Source organism: Alligator mississippiensis, chromosome 4, assembly GCF_030867095.1.
Source record: "Alligator mississippiensis isolate rAllMis1 chromosome 4, rAllMis1, whole genome shotgun sequence".
NCBI lineage: Eukaryota > Metazoa > Chordata > Crocodylia > Alligatoridae > Alligator > Alligator mississippiensis.
In genome coordinates, this window is record NC_081827.1 from 115,235,812 (window position 1) to 115,251,876 (window position 16,065).

The 16,065-nt window shown below is 47.0% G+C and overlaps 1 protein-coding gene across 2 annotated transcripts in view; it reads right to left on the bottom strand.

Moving 5' to 3' along the window:
- The window catches only part of WASHC1 (WASH complex subunit 1), a 66,040-nt gene that overhangs the window by 4,019 nt on the left and 45,956 nt on the right, over positions 1 to 16,065 (bottom strand). For both annotated transcript variants that reach the window (XM_014609087.3, XM_019489371.2), the window contains exons 3-7: positions 8,251 to 8,362; positions 7,462 to 7,608; positions 2,967 to 3,103; positions 1,888 to 2,023; positions 529 to 733 (exon numbers count right to left, since the gene is read on the bottom strand). In XM_014609087.3, coding sequence (XP_014464573.1) covers positions 529 to 733; positions 1,888 to 2,023; positions 2,967 to 3,103; positions 7,462 to 7,608; positions 8,251 to 8,362 — 737 coding nt within the window. The remainder of the gene's footprint in view (positions 1 to 528; positions 734 to 1,887; positions 2,024 to 2,966; positions 3,104 to 7,461; positions 7,609 to 8,250; positions 8,363 to 16,065) is intronic.

The window sequence follows — 16,065 nt, forward strand, 5'->3', positions numbered from 1 at the left end:
GCCAAGATTAAGCAGGATCAGTTCTATTCTTGCAATGGGGAAAGCCAAGACCAGCCATTTCCATGTCTGCTGTTCTCAGTGAGCAGAGCACAGAGTTTCTCAGCAAGACCAACCTCAGGTTCTGGTGAAACGCAAGCACCTCCCGTGCTGACAGTGCCAGAAAACTGGGCTACTATTCTGTGCATCAGGCCATGCACTTAAAGGCAAGGAGGCCTGCTCAGCCTTGGTGAGCAAATCACAGGGCTTGGCCCAAACACTTGATGTTGCATAGGGAAGTCAAAAACCCTTGCAGCTAAATCCAGCTGGAGCCTCTTTAACAAGGGACTCCAGTTCTTCCCCACAGTGCAGTACTAGAAAGAAGTCAGTGCCCTCTTCCAGAGCTTGTACTGAGGCCTGAGGTACGTTCCTATCCCCAATTTGCTCGTTGCTCCTTTCCACTGAGAACTCTGCAAGTCCCCTCTATCTCCGCATCCCTGTGCCCCCCCAGGTCCCCCACAGACACACTCCAGGATAAAGGAGCACAAATACCTGGCTGGAAAGCCCCTGCTGACTCTGTACTGAAGGTGGGTAGCTCTGGGATTGCGCTGCTGGGGGCTGAGGGTGCGATGCCAGGCCCCAGGTCTGCACTGTACATGAGATCAGCTGCAATGCCGGGCAGATCAGGCAGGTAGGAAGGCACATCTATCTCAGGCACTTGCCCCAGATCAGGGACGTAGAAGTAATTTTCAGCTACCTGAAAGACACAGGGTAAGAGCTGGGTAGTTAGAGTCGTTCTTCCCTTAAGGAGGCCAGTGACTGACACGAGGGACTCAGCATGCAGAGCTGCCAGGGGCTGTAGAGCTGTTTTGGCAAATCTCATTTTCACCGAAGCCCTACCGCTGGTCACACCAGCACTTTATCCATTCACATAGCTACACGTCCACCCTAAGGTGACACTGGGCTTCTCTACTGAAGAATGTCTGCGGAGGAAAAGTGGGCTTGTGCCCTTCTGGGCTTCCTTCTGGTGGACAAGGACCTGAAGAAAGGCTTGTGGGTTCCCTTCCACCACACCAAGGGCTCTTGATCCCCCGTATTCATTGTTTATGCTAGAGATTCTGATCCGGCCTAGCCTAGTAGACTGATGACTAGCCAGCTCATGAAATGATGACCCACAACAGCCAAAGTCCTGTCCTATTTGTGGGTAGAATCAAAACCACCAAACTCCATGACCACCACTGGCATCTCTCCTGTACAGAAATGGTGCTTCTTTACCATGCCTACTAACCAAACCCTTCCACAGGTCAGGCTGAGAGAAGACAGGCAAGTGCAGGAGATGTAATATGGGAAAAGGTACAGAGACACTGTACACTGCTCTACCCCCACACAATCTGGAGCAGTAATTCTCAACCAGGGTGCCATGACACCCTGGGGTGCTTTGAGACCCTTTTAGGGGTGCCATTGAATGTTATCACTGTGAGATGTGCAAACATGATCATTAGGGTAATCTCAGAAATTTCAAATAGGAATCCATAGTAGTAAAACCATTCTGACCTGTTGTGGTCTTTCTGAGCTCTCTGCAATAGAAGCATTGCTCTATTTTTTTTCTGTAGTCAAATATTGAGTAAAACTAAGAGCTGACACTTTCCAAGGGATGCTGCCTTGAGCCTAAAAAGTTTGAGAACCACCGATCTAGAGCCTGTAGAAACAGCCTTCAAGGATTAAGTGTGTTATCTCATCAATCAAGACCAGCAAGGTCTTTACACATTGACATCTGAGTGAAGTTATTAAGGCGAACAAAATGCTCCACTGTCCACCAGGAACCTCCCAACCTTCGAGATCTGCCATCTGGGTCATTCCTGCACCAGTTTCTGCTTTTGTAACACCTACCTCCCTCTCTCTGCATCTCACCTGTTGATCCAACTGCCCTCTTTTGGTAATAGACAGAGGTGCATCAAAGAGCTTCTCCTCCATCTCAGTTTCCAGAGCAACATGGGTCTTAGTCACCGCTCCTGCCAGAGGGTCCAGGAAGACATACTTCTTATACCTGGGAATGGAGAAAATCCCAGCAATTTCAGCTCAAAGGCAAGAACCAAGTGAAGTCCTTCAGCCCAGAAGCTGGGACAAGGCTTTGGTAGAGATTGGCTTTATCATGTTTGAAATCAATTAAACACTACACCCAGTCACAGCCAGTGCTTGAGCCCACTTTTCCTTCACCTCCGCTGTCAGGAGGCGGCATTTCCCCACCAGGGCTGCAGACTCTGCATCCTATCACTACTGCCAGAACCCCCCACAAGTTTCTCTCCCCATTTGTGGCATGAGGATGGTGGGTATAGCAGTATCTGGAGCAGGGCATCAGCATCTGCTGGAAACACTGTTTGCAAGGCAGGAAGAAAAGCGGGACAGGAAAAAAAAATGTAAGGAGGAGAGGAGCAATCAGGAGGAAGGAATGACTGCTGAAAGCAGCAGAGAGATCAAAGGACGGGCATCCAGCAGAGACCCTTAGACTTGGCCAAAAGAAGGCATCAGGGAGAAACAGGGAAGGGATTGCAAGGGTGTGACTCTGTCCATTCAGTGAGCTTAGAGGGAGATGGGGATGTAGCTGGAGAGCTAGTGAAACAAAGAACAAGAGAACAAACAATGACGCCAACAGAATAAAAGGATGGAAAAGGCTCAGTACAATATGAAGGCAGAAAAGTCAGGGAAGCTGAATATAGGGGCCAGGTGACTGGTCAGAAGATGACAGTAGCAAACACTTCCTTTTCAGAGCAGCATGTGATCAGTGACCCCCTGGGATGAGAACATCCTACCCTGGGGGTTTTCAAGAGGAGGTTAGATGAGTATCTAGCTGGGGTCGTCTAGACCCAGCGCTCTTTCCTGCTTATGCAGGGGGTCGGATTCGATGATCTATTGAGGTCCCTTCCGACCCTAACATCTATGAATCCCAGAGCAGCAGCTGCCACACTGCCACATGTGGCATGGATACTCACAGGTTTTCCGTGGTGTTGAACAGCAGCAGGGAGCTAAGGGAGCTGATGTTCCTGGGGAGGCTGCCAAGGCCTTCTTCTGCATCATCCTCCTGGTGCACTGTGGTGCTTGCACACACTGGGAAGTACTTCAGCTTCTCCTGCAAAAGGACAGAGACCAGTTGGCAAAGCATGACCCTGGAATGGCTCAGCCCCCAAGCCACATGCTGTGGCTGTCATTTCAAGTCACTGCTGGCCACCCCCAGAACTCCATGGCTGGTGGGATGGATAGAATGACTCTGTGGGCCAGATCCTGCCCACAGGCTGTGTGCGTGTGACATCTCTACACTACACCGTTCTCTACAGCCAGGGCAGTAGTGGTGCATCTCCATGTTCCTGCCAGGGCAGTAGTGGTGCATCTCCATGTTGCTGGTGTGATGACACCAATATGTAACAGAGACTCTCTCTGTCACTGCCCTGTCAGTCCTACTGCCTTCACTGGCCTCGGTTGGGAATGGGGGGAGGAAAGCGTGCTGAAACCAGGTGAGGGAGCGGGCAGGGGAAGGAGCAGGCTGGGAAGAGCCTGTGCCAGATGGTTTTGCAAAGCCCGAGGGATTTGCAGGAGTTTTCAACTCTAATGAACCGAAATCTTCTCTCTCTCAGCTCTAAAGCTTCATGTATAATATATAAAACTCCTGATACAGAGGGAGTTATTTCATCTGAACTTTTACAGCATGCACTCTGCCAGCCAGCCCAGATCAGACCAGCAAGCCTCCTAGCCTAGCAGCAGCCTGCACCCAATGCTTTGCAAGACAATGCAATGGCCCCCTGATGGACTGAACTCTGCTGGGCACACCAAAGAGAGAAGATGCAGAGAGAAGATGCTTCCTAAACCCACTGAGGACCATTTGGAGGCAGTGCCACCTACCAGGCCAAACACTTCTCCTGTGTCTGGTTCTGACTCCTCTCCTTGGCCAGCTCATTCAACTCCTGTGTCAGTTTCTCCTGTCTGAAATGAGCTAACCCTTTTCTCATGGGGTGGGGAAATCTATCCTCACACTGGAAAGGAACTGTTCATTCATCCAGCTGTTCTGTCAGATTAAAGTTTTGACCAGTGGGAAAAAAAAAAGTGACCAGCGGTGACAATGTTCAATTTCCCCCTCCCCCCACAATGTTCAATTTGCCTGAAACATCCCCACCCACCCCACAATCACACTCTTTGCTCCCTTGTTGAACCCTCTCAGTGACGCAATCAATTATGCTTTCAAGATAAAGATTCAATGCCAAGTTTGCAGAAATGATTTACACCTGCGATCACAGTCTGTGTAATGAAGTTTCAGGCCTGATATTTGGTGGCCAGAAATGCTGGGAAATGGCTTCCTCAGCTCTATTAGTTCATTAAGAGTTGAAGGTTAAGGATGCTCTGAAGTTGTAAAGTGCCTAAAGAACAAGCATGCTAGGTTTTGAATTTTATTTCTTTTTTATGAGTTATGACTTGTGGAACATACACACACACACACACACCACACTCTGAAATAAACATCTGGCACTTTGGCATTAGCAGCATAGAAAAAATCTGAAATGTATTTAGTGACTACAGAAGTAGGGAGTCAAGGGAGTCAGAAATAAAGGTCCTTTTGCACATTAATATTCATTGCCTAATGTTTAATTTTTAAGCATCATGGAGTACTGATGTCTTTGCTAGAATTGCTCTCATACATTCTCAACCCTTGAGCCATGTATTTTTTTTTTTAAATTCTCTTTGCAACTTTCAATTAGCACTGGAAGCATGTGTCACTTTTGGGTGGAGTGAGAAATCAACCATTACTCACATTTACTTTTTAAAAGCTAATCTTCTAAGGCAGTTATAAAAATCCTAATTTCCCTCCAGTATGAGGCTTTCTATAGTTCTCTTATTTTTATGCTACCTGAAAAAACTGCAAATGGCATTCCTTATGCAACTCCTAATCCTGTCTTGAAATCGATATCATCAGCTGCTTCAGCAATATCTTGCCACTGAGAGTTCCACTAGTTAAACCATGTGAGGTGTAAAAATGGGTTTCCTTGCAACCATTTGAAAGCCCTAATTTCGCATCCTCAGTATACTGAAAATCAACTGAAGTCAAAAGGCACCCAACACCCATCAGAACAGGCTCTTCAGCACCTGGCAGAATCAGCGCTCTAAATTTGTCGTTTCTTTTATTCTCTCAACAGCCGCAGGCTAAAATATATATTAACACATGGTAAGACTTCATTTGTCACCCTCCAATTACCAAGTTTCATTAATATCGTTTATTCAGAAACACTTTAGGGAGTCTAAATAATTTTGATACGAGAGAGAGAGAGAGAAAGAAAACAAGGTAATATTAAAGTTGCCAAGTCAAGCACTTAAAAGGTCAGAAATGTCAACAAGTTTGTTCAGTCTGCCTGGCATGTCCATCCTGCGCACTGAATGGGGACTAAGTGTTATAGAAAACAAGCAGCATAGAGGAGAAAATGAAGCTACTACAGAGAGCTGTCAGGGGCAGCAAGGAAGCAGCTGCCATCACAGCTGAACATACCTACAGGGTCACAGGGAAATAGAGCCCATTGGAAGTGGCAAGTGGCATGGGCGACTGGTGCCTCCTGAGTCTGGGGGGGCACCAGGTTGCCAACAGGGGCAGGGGGTGTCCCCAGTAGCAGATCACCAGAGCCAGCAGTGAAACTGGTAGTGCATGTCCAGTGGCACTGACAGTTTCACAGCTGGTGCTTCCAGCGGGTGCACGGCTGATCTCAGGGGGTGCACATGCACCTGCGTGCGCCCCCTACATGTTGCCAATGGCAAGTGGTGTGTACTGCAAACAAGGAGTGCTCCCCCCAGCTCACGCGGGACATGCCCTCTTCACTTGGGCCTACACTAGACTCAAGATTAAGCATGGGAGAGATGGAGGGAAAAGAAATCAAACCTGTTCCTTATCAAGATACTACTCTCTAGAGAGAGCTCTCTGACAGAAGGCCTGGTTGCCAGCCTGACTCAAGCAGCCTGCTTTCGCGAGCAATGTTCCCTCTAAAGTTTAGCAATCTGTGAGCAGTCCTGGCTGGGAGTGAGCAGGTATCTCAGTATGCCCATCCCTTCCCCCTCCTGCAGCAGCCTGTGGCTGGGTGGTGAGCGGCCAGACACTAAGCCAGTGGCAGCGGCAGGGGGAGCGTTGATGCCCCCTTGCTACGGCACTGGGCATCCCCCTCCAGGCTGGCCCCCTACTGCCCCCCCCCATCGGTACACCACTGTGTGCGTGGCATTAAAAAGTTATTGCGTGGTCGCGCACACACGCAGTTTAGAGGGAACGCTGTTGACGGGCCATTGATAGGTCCCAGGCAAACACCTCCAAAACTACAATAGGGGCCTAAGTTCCTAAGTTCAGGTGTTTCAGCAGCTGTCCTCACAGGCAGCAGCTTTGCTTCCCTGGTCTCTGAAATATTCATGCAGCTTCACTAGGAGAGGCTTTGGTTCCATTAAGACCCAGGAAGCCTTACGGCACTGAATTATTCAGGGGCAGTATTCATTTTGGGCCAAGATGGAGGAAGGAGAAGAGAGAAGCTGTTGTTACCCCCTTCCCCCAACCAAAAGGAGACACCACAATTCCCAGCATCACGCATGTGGTGCATTCCCCAGCAGCTACATATCCAGTCTTAGCCTTTACTAGCATGGTTGCTTTGCATTACAGGAGTGCCTGGAAACCCCTGATGAACCTGAGGTTCCTATTCTGATGGTGATGCACAAACACATAGTGAGAGTGTGTGAAAAGCTTAGAGAGTCTTAACAGCCACAGGTCTGAAGCACAACAAGGGCACAGAAGTGATGGCGATATGCCCGAGGTCACTGAACAAAGCCAGTGGGCAAACTGGAAACAGAACCCGCACCTCCTGGTGTCCAGTCCAGCATCCTCATTACTAGACCATGCTGCCACTCCAGAGAAGAAAGCCCCTCCCCTTACAACACACTCTCACACACTGCACTTGCCCCCTTCCCTTTTCACAAACAAGGAATGAAGGACAAAGACCGATGACCTGATAAAGCACTTCTGGAAGGACCCTGACTCCTACCTCACCAGATTCCAGCTGTCCCGACTCCTTCCTGCATCACAAGAGAACCAGCAGTAACTGCTAATGGCTCGTCACCTACTACAGGGGAAAACCCCTACAACATGCACTGAGAGGAAATGAAAACATAGGCTGCAAGGTGAGCAACGTGATCCCTCTCTGAACTCCAGAGACCTGAAAAGGAAACCCATCACACAGGCTTCTACTGAATCTACCCACCCACAGCTGAGGAGCCAGGGAAGTCTTTCACATGTACCCATCAATTTGCATTTGTGGGGGGGAGCAGAACAGACTAGATGTCTAGGTTTGTTCCCACCTCCCAAAGGCTCACCCTTTTTATCCTATAGCCCCATATGCCATCAGCCAGAGACTTCAATCCCCCTGAGCTGCCTCCCCTGCAGACCCACTTGCCTATCGGCCCTATTCCCGAGTCTCATACCTGCAGGCACTTCTCATCCAGCACTCTGTGCTTGCTCTGAACCTTGTGTTTCTGCCCTTTCTGCTTGGCTGGATCCTCTGCGCCAGCAAAAATAGAGCTGTATTCCTGTAGCTGCTCTGGAGCAGGGTACTTGGCACTGGAAAACACCTGTGGGGAAAAACCAATAGCAGAGTAAGACTGTATCCAGAAATATATGTCTGTGCATACACACACACCCCACCCATCACAGTAGAGCTGAATGGGAGCAATGAAACACCACTGACAGCTCCTGTGCTAAGTGCTGCCTTATTTTCCAGGTACTCAAACCCAAAGGTAGCCTCTCTGTGGATACAGGCAGAGCCAGCAACATTCATATGGGTTCTATACCGGGGTGGGCAATTATTTTGGGTGGAGGGCCACTTCATCACTCATTCATCAAAAGAATGAGCAGGGTTTGAAGACAAGACACTGGAGCTGTCACCCCATCCAAGTGAGAAAGGTATAAAGGATGAAGGGTAACGGAGACAAAGCAGGAGGGGAACTCAACACAGAGGGGGCAGCAGTTACTATAGAATGAGCCCTTCCCTTTCAGGACTAGGGCTGTGCGTAGGGCCTGGGGTCTAGGAGAAGAGTGGAACGACTGTATTAAGTGGCGGGCAAAACCACAGATCTCATCCAGTAATCAGGCCTAGCAAAGTGGATGGACTGTGACTAGAGAAACTAGGGGTGTGATGTGGTCTGTCCTGCTACTGAACTCCCGTTGAGAGGGAAGCCAGCCTGCAAAGACTGACTATAAACAGCATTTCATACCTTAATAGCCTTCTTGCTGCCCTTTATCTTCTCAATTTTAGCCTGAGCGAGAGTGACTCTCTCACCAATTGTCTGCAGCTGCGTCCGGCTGGCCTCTACCCTCTGGGAGATCCTGAGGGGTAAACACATTCCCCCCCAGGGTAAGAATTGAGGTGCTAGGATCCTTCTGCAAAAGCAAGCACCCCACGTACCCCACAGAGAAAGATATAGCTGCTGCCTGTTTTGGTGAGGTAAAGTTAGCGCTGGCAAAATAACCTGGCTCGAGCACTTGACAGACTGAAGCACTCCTATTACCAGCAAACAGTTTGGGGAAGGGCAGTGGCAGTGCAGCCCTCTCTCACCATGCTGGACCCAGAGGGAGATAGGCTGGGGGAAGCTGGAAGTCTGAAACTCAGAGAATCCTGGGCCTCCTGGCAGAGCCTGCCATCAAGAAGGCCCATTAGTACCAATTCCTGAAGTGGTTCAGTAATAAAAGCCTTTAGTAAAGGGGAAGCAACATGGCAGAGTGAACATAGTCCTGGACTGGGACTATATATACATATGTAAATATGTACATATAGATAGGAACTGCCAATCTGCTTACTACCACTCTAGCAGGTCTTCTCCAAATCCTTCTCTGAACAACACAAACTTTTCTTCTCCCTCTAGCGGCACAAAAATACTCATATTTATGTTATCCCAGTTGGATCTGTATTTCTACCTTATTCTGTTTGATATAGGGATAACCAGAACTGAACACAATATGAAACTGCATTTCTCAGGATTGTTCCTCACCCTCTTCATGTTTAATACACCTTGCTCCATGTACTAAGTTTGAGTATGAGACTGTTCTCTATGATTCCCTTTCCAACTGGCTGGTTCCAGATAATTTATACATGGACAGGTTCTCAAATTATTTCAGGTTGTTCCTTTCCACATGCATTACCTATCATTTATCTACAGTGAATTTCATCTGTCCTAGTGTTGCCCAGTTGTGTAGCTTTGTTAGGTCCTTCAGAAGCACTTGGCAGTCTCTAACTCATTGCTAACCTCTACATTCGAATCACCTGCACATTTTTGCCTCCTCACCTCTTGCAGATCCTTAATAACAACTGTATTGATTGACACCATTCCTAGAGCAGGTCCTGGGGGCACTATAGCTATTAACCTCCTTTAATGCTGAAAATTGACCATTTATTCCTGGTTTGCTTTTCTCCCTCAGATCCATGACACAACTTTATCTTTCACCAGTGATTACTTAGCTTCCTTCGCAGCCTCCCGAGGGAAACTTTGTCAAAGGCTTTTTGAAAGTCCCGATATAAGCTTATCGATTCTCTTTTAGCCACTATTCTGTTAACAGCCACACAACTCCCAGGCTGAAGAGGCACAAAGTCTTCTCACAGATGCTGGGCTGCTGTGTGCATAAAACAGCTGGCTGCTTAGATTTAAAACTTGGGTCAGCAGTCCTTTCTCTCTTCCCTCCCCTCCAGCTATGCTCACTATCCTCATTTTATCTTCTGGTCCATTCAATCATTCCCTCCTCTCCCCACTTCATCACCACTTCTTCATGGGAGGGTGGGGGGAGAGAGAGAGATTGATTTTCCCTTCTTCTCCCACCCCAGCTTTTTCCTCACTGTCTGTGTGAAAGAAGAACCTCAGACCTCCTTCCCCCACCAAATAAAGCTGTGGGAAGGGGCACCCTTGGACACCTCAGCAAAAAGCAACTGGTGTGGGAGGAGGAAAGAGGAAACAGCCAGCAGACAAGAAGTTGTGGGGTTATGCACCTGGACTCCAAAGACCTTCATTTCATCTCTGCTCCACTACACACTTCTTGCATGGGCCTAGGAGAGCCCCTTGGTATTTCCGTAGGATGGGAGCAATAGCTCACTGCCTCCATTTTATCCCCTGTGAGGATTTACAGTTGTGAGGGGTACAGCTACTACAGTGATGAGAGCCAGAGTCTTGGAGCATTATCCCCTGCCATTCCAACAGGTTCCTTGCACAGCTTTGCAGTATGCTTAGACAAGGGGATGGCTTAAGCAGAGGTTCCTCAGTCAGATGGGGATACGGTTTAGCTTCTACTAGCCTTGGCTGTATCCTAAGTGACAGTATCCCAATCCCAATTCCAATCCCAAGGGACAGCCAGCTCACCAGCTTCCCATTGCTTCTAGAGTGTTTAGGAAGGGGGATTGGTCCTTTTCCAAACAGTTTGCATGTTATAACTTGTAAGAAAATAATACAGTGGTGTCTGGGGTGGAGAGAAATGGAAGAGAGGAATAAAGCATAGCAATGTCCCACCCAGATACCACGTGAAGAATTGCTGCAGTACAGAAGAAACCCCCCCACAAATCGCACACCGCTGGTGATGACGTATCACCCCTCCCTTGAACCTGTACAGAAAATCCTCAAAAAATTGCAACCCATACTAGACAGAGACCCTATTCTTAAAAAGATCTTCCCAGAGCCACCCATCCTAGCCTTCAAACAAGGACCGAACCTTGCCAACCTCATCACCAGAAGCAAACTTCCTCAAGCCCAGAACACACCAAAAGGATCCAGACCGTGCCAGGACAAGAAATGCAAAACCTGCCAACACATCTCCACCACCCCCACTATTACTACACCCTACAACAGAGCCATCAGCATCCCAGGATCTTACAGCTGCACCTCCAGGAATGTAGTATACCTCATCCAATGCACCAAATGCCCTGATGGAAGATATGTAGGAGAGACCAGACAACAACTGCGCACCAGAACGAATGCACACCGGAAATCCATCAAAGACAGAAACACCCAATTACCGGTGGGGGCACATTTCTCACAGGAGGGCCACTGTCCCTCCAATCTCTCAGTCCTGATCCTCAAGGGAAATTTACACAGCACTTCCCAGAGACAAGCCTATGAGCTCCATTTCATCAACCTGCTGGATACTAGAGATCAGGGACTAAACATAGACATTGGATTTTTGATACATTATAATCTGCCTGACAACTGACTCCCCAGCCCAGCCCCTGGCTTCTTTACTTTTCATTCCATCCAGGAAGAGCACACACCAACTGCTGCAGCTTCCTTAGCCTGATGAAGGGTTTTTGAACTCGAAAGCTTGCTTAAAAACTATTCTCCAACTATTTCGGTTGGTCTAATAAAAGATATCAAATTCACCCAAGGAACCTTGTCTAGCAATGTCCCAGACCTTTATACTTATAAAACATCACTGCACCAAAATATGTGGTTTGCTTTGTCAGAATTATCATCATAGGTGATCACAGTCTCCGGCTTGCATCCATCCAAAAAAGACTGCACCTCCAACCAGATAACAGTCCCTGAATACCACCCTGGGAAGTCAATCAGTACCAAGTCAGATAGCACCCCCTTCCCCTCCAACCCTGAATCAGCAGTGTAATTCCCTGCAGTCCCCTGCATTGTCCTTTATGATCTTCCATGCCAGGATTCACTAGGCCTAATCCTGCTGAGCATGGGGTGGTGGGGCTGACAAAAATCCTGGCCAGGAGGTGGTATGGCTGCAGTATATATCACAGGAACTGTGCACACTGTCCCCAAGAATTAATCTAGTTGTTGCTGACCAAGGTAGCTAAAAATGCTTAAGCCACCTCAATCCTACTAATCCACCGAACTCCATCACATGGGTCGGGACCTAAAAATACATGACAGTTTTATGCGCATATAATTTGAGTCATGTTCGCATACATTAATTTAAAGAGATGCTACAGCTATTTACTGAAGAATACATTAAAGTGCACTCTGGAAGCTTCAGCATTTTCATTGCAGTGGATACATGAGCTTCCTTCAAGGGGAGAGCTGTGTGCCCATAAAGGCAGGAAGCATGATGCCAGGATAGAAAGGTTCTTTCCCACTGATTTCAGGGGGCAAAGCATTCTACCCACAGTGCTGTTAGGTGAGGTGTTTCCCTGTATTTAACACAAAAGGATGAGCAGGCCCTGCTTAATTAAAGGCAAACTGGGGCCTAGGATTGTAACAACAGCACACCAGCTGCAGAAAAATCCCTGCACCCTAAGCTGTTGACAATGCTTTGAGTATTGGAATGGGATGTGCCTAGTTTATTAGTCAGTGCTCTGTTATCTTGCTTCCAGTGCTCCTTTCTGCTTGAGAAGCTTTCTTGGGGAGATTCAATGCGACTTTGGAGTCCAAGGGAGGCTCACAGTGGCAGTGACACCTTTTTCAGCCCGCAGAGAGGGAGCACACATGCTAAAGGGACAAGCAAGGCTGGTATCAGAGTGGGGTACATGAACACAGTACCTACTTTCACATACAGATCATGGATGCTGTCAGCCTAAGGGAACAGAGCCAGATTAATGTTCCCCCCTCCCTTCCTCAGTACTGTGGTGGATTAAGCTTCTCTAGTGGATTATTTTAATTCTGTATTTAGAATCCAAAGAGATTTTAAAGGGGTGTAGGTTGTAACCGTGTTGGTCTAAGGACATAGGCAGACAAGGTTCCTTGGGTGAATCTGATATCTTTTATTAGGCCAACCCAACTAGTTGGAGAATAGTTATTAAGCAAGCTTTCAGGTTCAAGGGTTTTTGAACCCAAAAGCTTGCTTAATAACTATTCTCCAACTAGTTGGGTTGGTCTAATAAAAAATATCAGATTCACCCAAGGAACCTTGTCTGCCAAGAGATTTTAAACACACTTTCAACTGTTTCAGTTCTCCCGTTCACTCTGTCCCACCATGAAAGTAACTCCATACCTCTGACCAGTGCAGATCTCATCTCTTCCAATTTACCCCTTCCAGCTCTGCTTCATCAGAAGTGAATCTCTTGCTGCAGTTACATGGGATCTCGGGATTGTACTAGACCCATCAATGATTCCCAGCCCTACCTCTTCTGTTTTGCTGGCAGCCAATGGGCCAGATACCACAGCAGCACTTTCTCCTACCTCTTTGCACCTCCTCCAGCATCATTTACCCATGCAAATCCTTCCTGGGAGATCCTCCATGATGCATATATTCTTTCAAATCATTTTTACTTCCAGGTACCTCACTCCATAATGGAAGCAGCAGTCACTGCTCCACGCTGACATGGGACTTGACATACCAACTCGTGTTATCGAGAATCAACAAAAATCCTATGCTTCTTTGAAGGAGTCTCCAACAGGGACAATCATGCCTACCCCAGAACACAAAACCTGTGTGACGTATATAGTCTAGTTTGGTTGGGATAAGAGATGGAGGAAGGTGCTTCTGACAAGTGCATGTTAAGCTTGAGAACCAGAATCGGCAGGATTGCTAACTTTCAAGACTCAACCACTAGCAAAGCAGCCTGAGTTAAATCCAATTTAGGTTAAATTACAAGTGGGATGGGTCAAACCAGAGAAAGGTCATTTACAATGAGTCTGTTCGGGACCTGCACCACCTAAAGATGGGGAGTAGGGACCAAAATAGGGGAAGAGGTTAGATATATGCTGAGGCATATCAGAAATGCAAAGAGAGGCTGTGAGTAGACCTCCCTGGAATACCAAGCAACTCCAATTTCATGTCTGAAGTACAAAAGTAAGCGATCAGCCAAGGAGAAAGAACATTACAGAGTGGAATGAGAAATGAGGTCACACAGGAGGATAAAGCAGCTGAAGTATTAAATGACTTTTCTCTAAAAAACACACTGTATATACAAGGGGAAAGTCAGCCTTCTGGCTTGCTCTCAGGTGAGACTCCAGACCTAGGCCGGGGCCCAGAGCTGTGTGGAGCAGACGGAGATACTCACATTATTATACTCATCTGCTAAGCACATTGTCAAGTGTGCACTGTAATCCCTTGGGTGGTTTTTAAGGTGATCCAGAATTTAGTTTAATAAGCTAAAGGTAATAATGTGGATATGGAGAGGTCCTGCTTAAATTCCCCTTCATAGTTGGGGTCAAAGGATTAGAGTTGGAGATAGGAGTGGCTCCTGGTTCAGTACATCTTAGATTTTATAGCAGCTCTAGGACTTTAGAGGTGGCTTGAAAGGGCAACCAGAGGGGCTGGCTGAAGCAGAGAGGGAAGCACACTCCCTATAGCTGGCCCATGTAAAAGTAACTGAAATAAAATGCTGCTGCCCTGGCCAACACACAGTATGGGATTCTATCTTGACAAAGCCTGTGTCCAAGATAATGTAACCTTACAGCAGTAAAAAGTAGACTGGGGGCACAAGGCCTGTGCATATGTCTAGCAAAACCCAGAATCTCTTGTCAGGGATTCCAGCTGCTGAGAACACCTGTGCTGGGATATCCACATTACCAATCAAAAAGAAGCCAGCTCTGTTACACTGGCAACTTGGGGAAGTATTTTAAAGCTCATGAAAGAAAGTGAATGGGTTGTAGGGATCACCATCAGTGACCCGCTCCTTCTACTGGCTTAACCCATAAGATACCAACTTTTGCAAGTCCATTGGCCAGTACTGAGCATTTCAACATGTAGTCTTGAAAGGGAATATATGAACAGTCCCAGCCTTCACCGTTCCCCAAAGTTGCTAAAACAGTAGACACATCAACAGGTGGGGACTTGGGTTTCAATGCTGGCTTGTCAGTCCAGTGCACTATGAAAGCTCAGATTGCTAGCCAGCAGACTTAGGTTTGAAATGCCTATCTAACAGGACCTTGCATTTATGCAATGTTATGCAACATTCAGGGATCAGAGAGTTCTTTAAAGGTGCTTTACTGTAAGGAGTTGTGTTAGGGATCACTCTTTTACAGACTTTTAGGTCAGCATAGAGGCTACACAGTAATCACAGACAGAATTAGGATAAGATTTCCAGTTCTATCCACCTAGACTTTGCCACACAACCCATCCTGCCTCAGAAGAGAGGCGGAAATAGCAAGAGCAAAATGTTGCAAATACATTTGCAATTTATGGCTGTTCAGGGAAGCATTCAAAGTCCATTAACACTGCCAATTCCTTTCAAAAGGTTTAAAGGCAAAGAGTATGAGTGGAAGTTTTCACCAGGAAGCCAAATAAGTTAAATCACTCAGTCAAAGAAAAAAAGATCAACTTGTTTGCCTTTTGATCTGCTTCTCCTTCACATTTAAGCAGCTCCTTAAAGTCTTATTTCATGTCTGAGTAAGTGTAATCAGAAACTGTCATCTAGCACCATCCTTGACAAAAAGAAATCCCAAGTGAGATAATGTAATCAGCATTCCTTCCTCCATTAAGGGCCTGGTTATTATCCTAATTAATGTTTATCACACTTTGATTACTCCTTGAGCCTGATTTGCAGGTGTCTAAGTGTTCGCCTATACAGTCCTGCTTCTATGGATGCCAAACTGCCTCTCAGATTAAGAGAGCGCAGAGCTTTCTGAATTCTGTCAGGCTGTGCACAGTGCGATTGTGTGCACATCCTATTCTGTAGGGAATCTTCTCATGCTCAGCAACAGTTCCTCTTTGCCATTGAGCCTCTGCTTTCAGAGGGTGTTCCCATCTAAATGAGACTCTGAACCACTGCTATTCTGTCCTCTCCCTGTCCTCTAGCTCTCCACGCCAAGGATCTTCTCTACTCAAATCTTAACCCAGAAGACTAGCAACTATACGTCAAGGATGCAATCAGGATGTCATTACAACCTTCACATCTCCCTCTCACCACTAGCTGGCCAGACACTATCAGCAGAGTTTTAAGAAAAATTTCAAAATATATTATGATTTATTCTTCATCTGCAACAGGTTGACTAGAGATAAAACTGACAATATTCCTTTTAGATCCTATCCAGCTCAAATGCCCTAGTCTTTCTGGGCAAACTATCAACTTACAGTTCCAGGTGCAAGGTAGCACAATAAACTTTAAAAGCAACCTCTTTGCTCAGGACTGTCCACATCTTTCCATTGCTTCT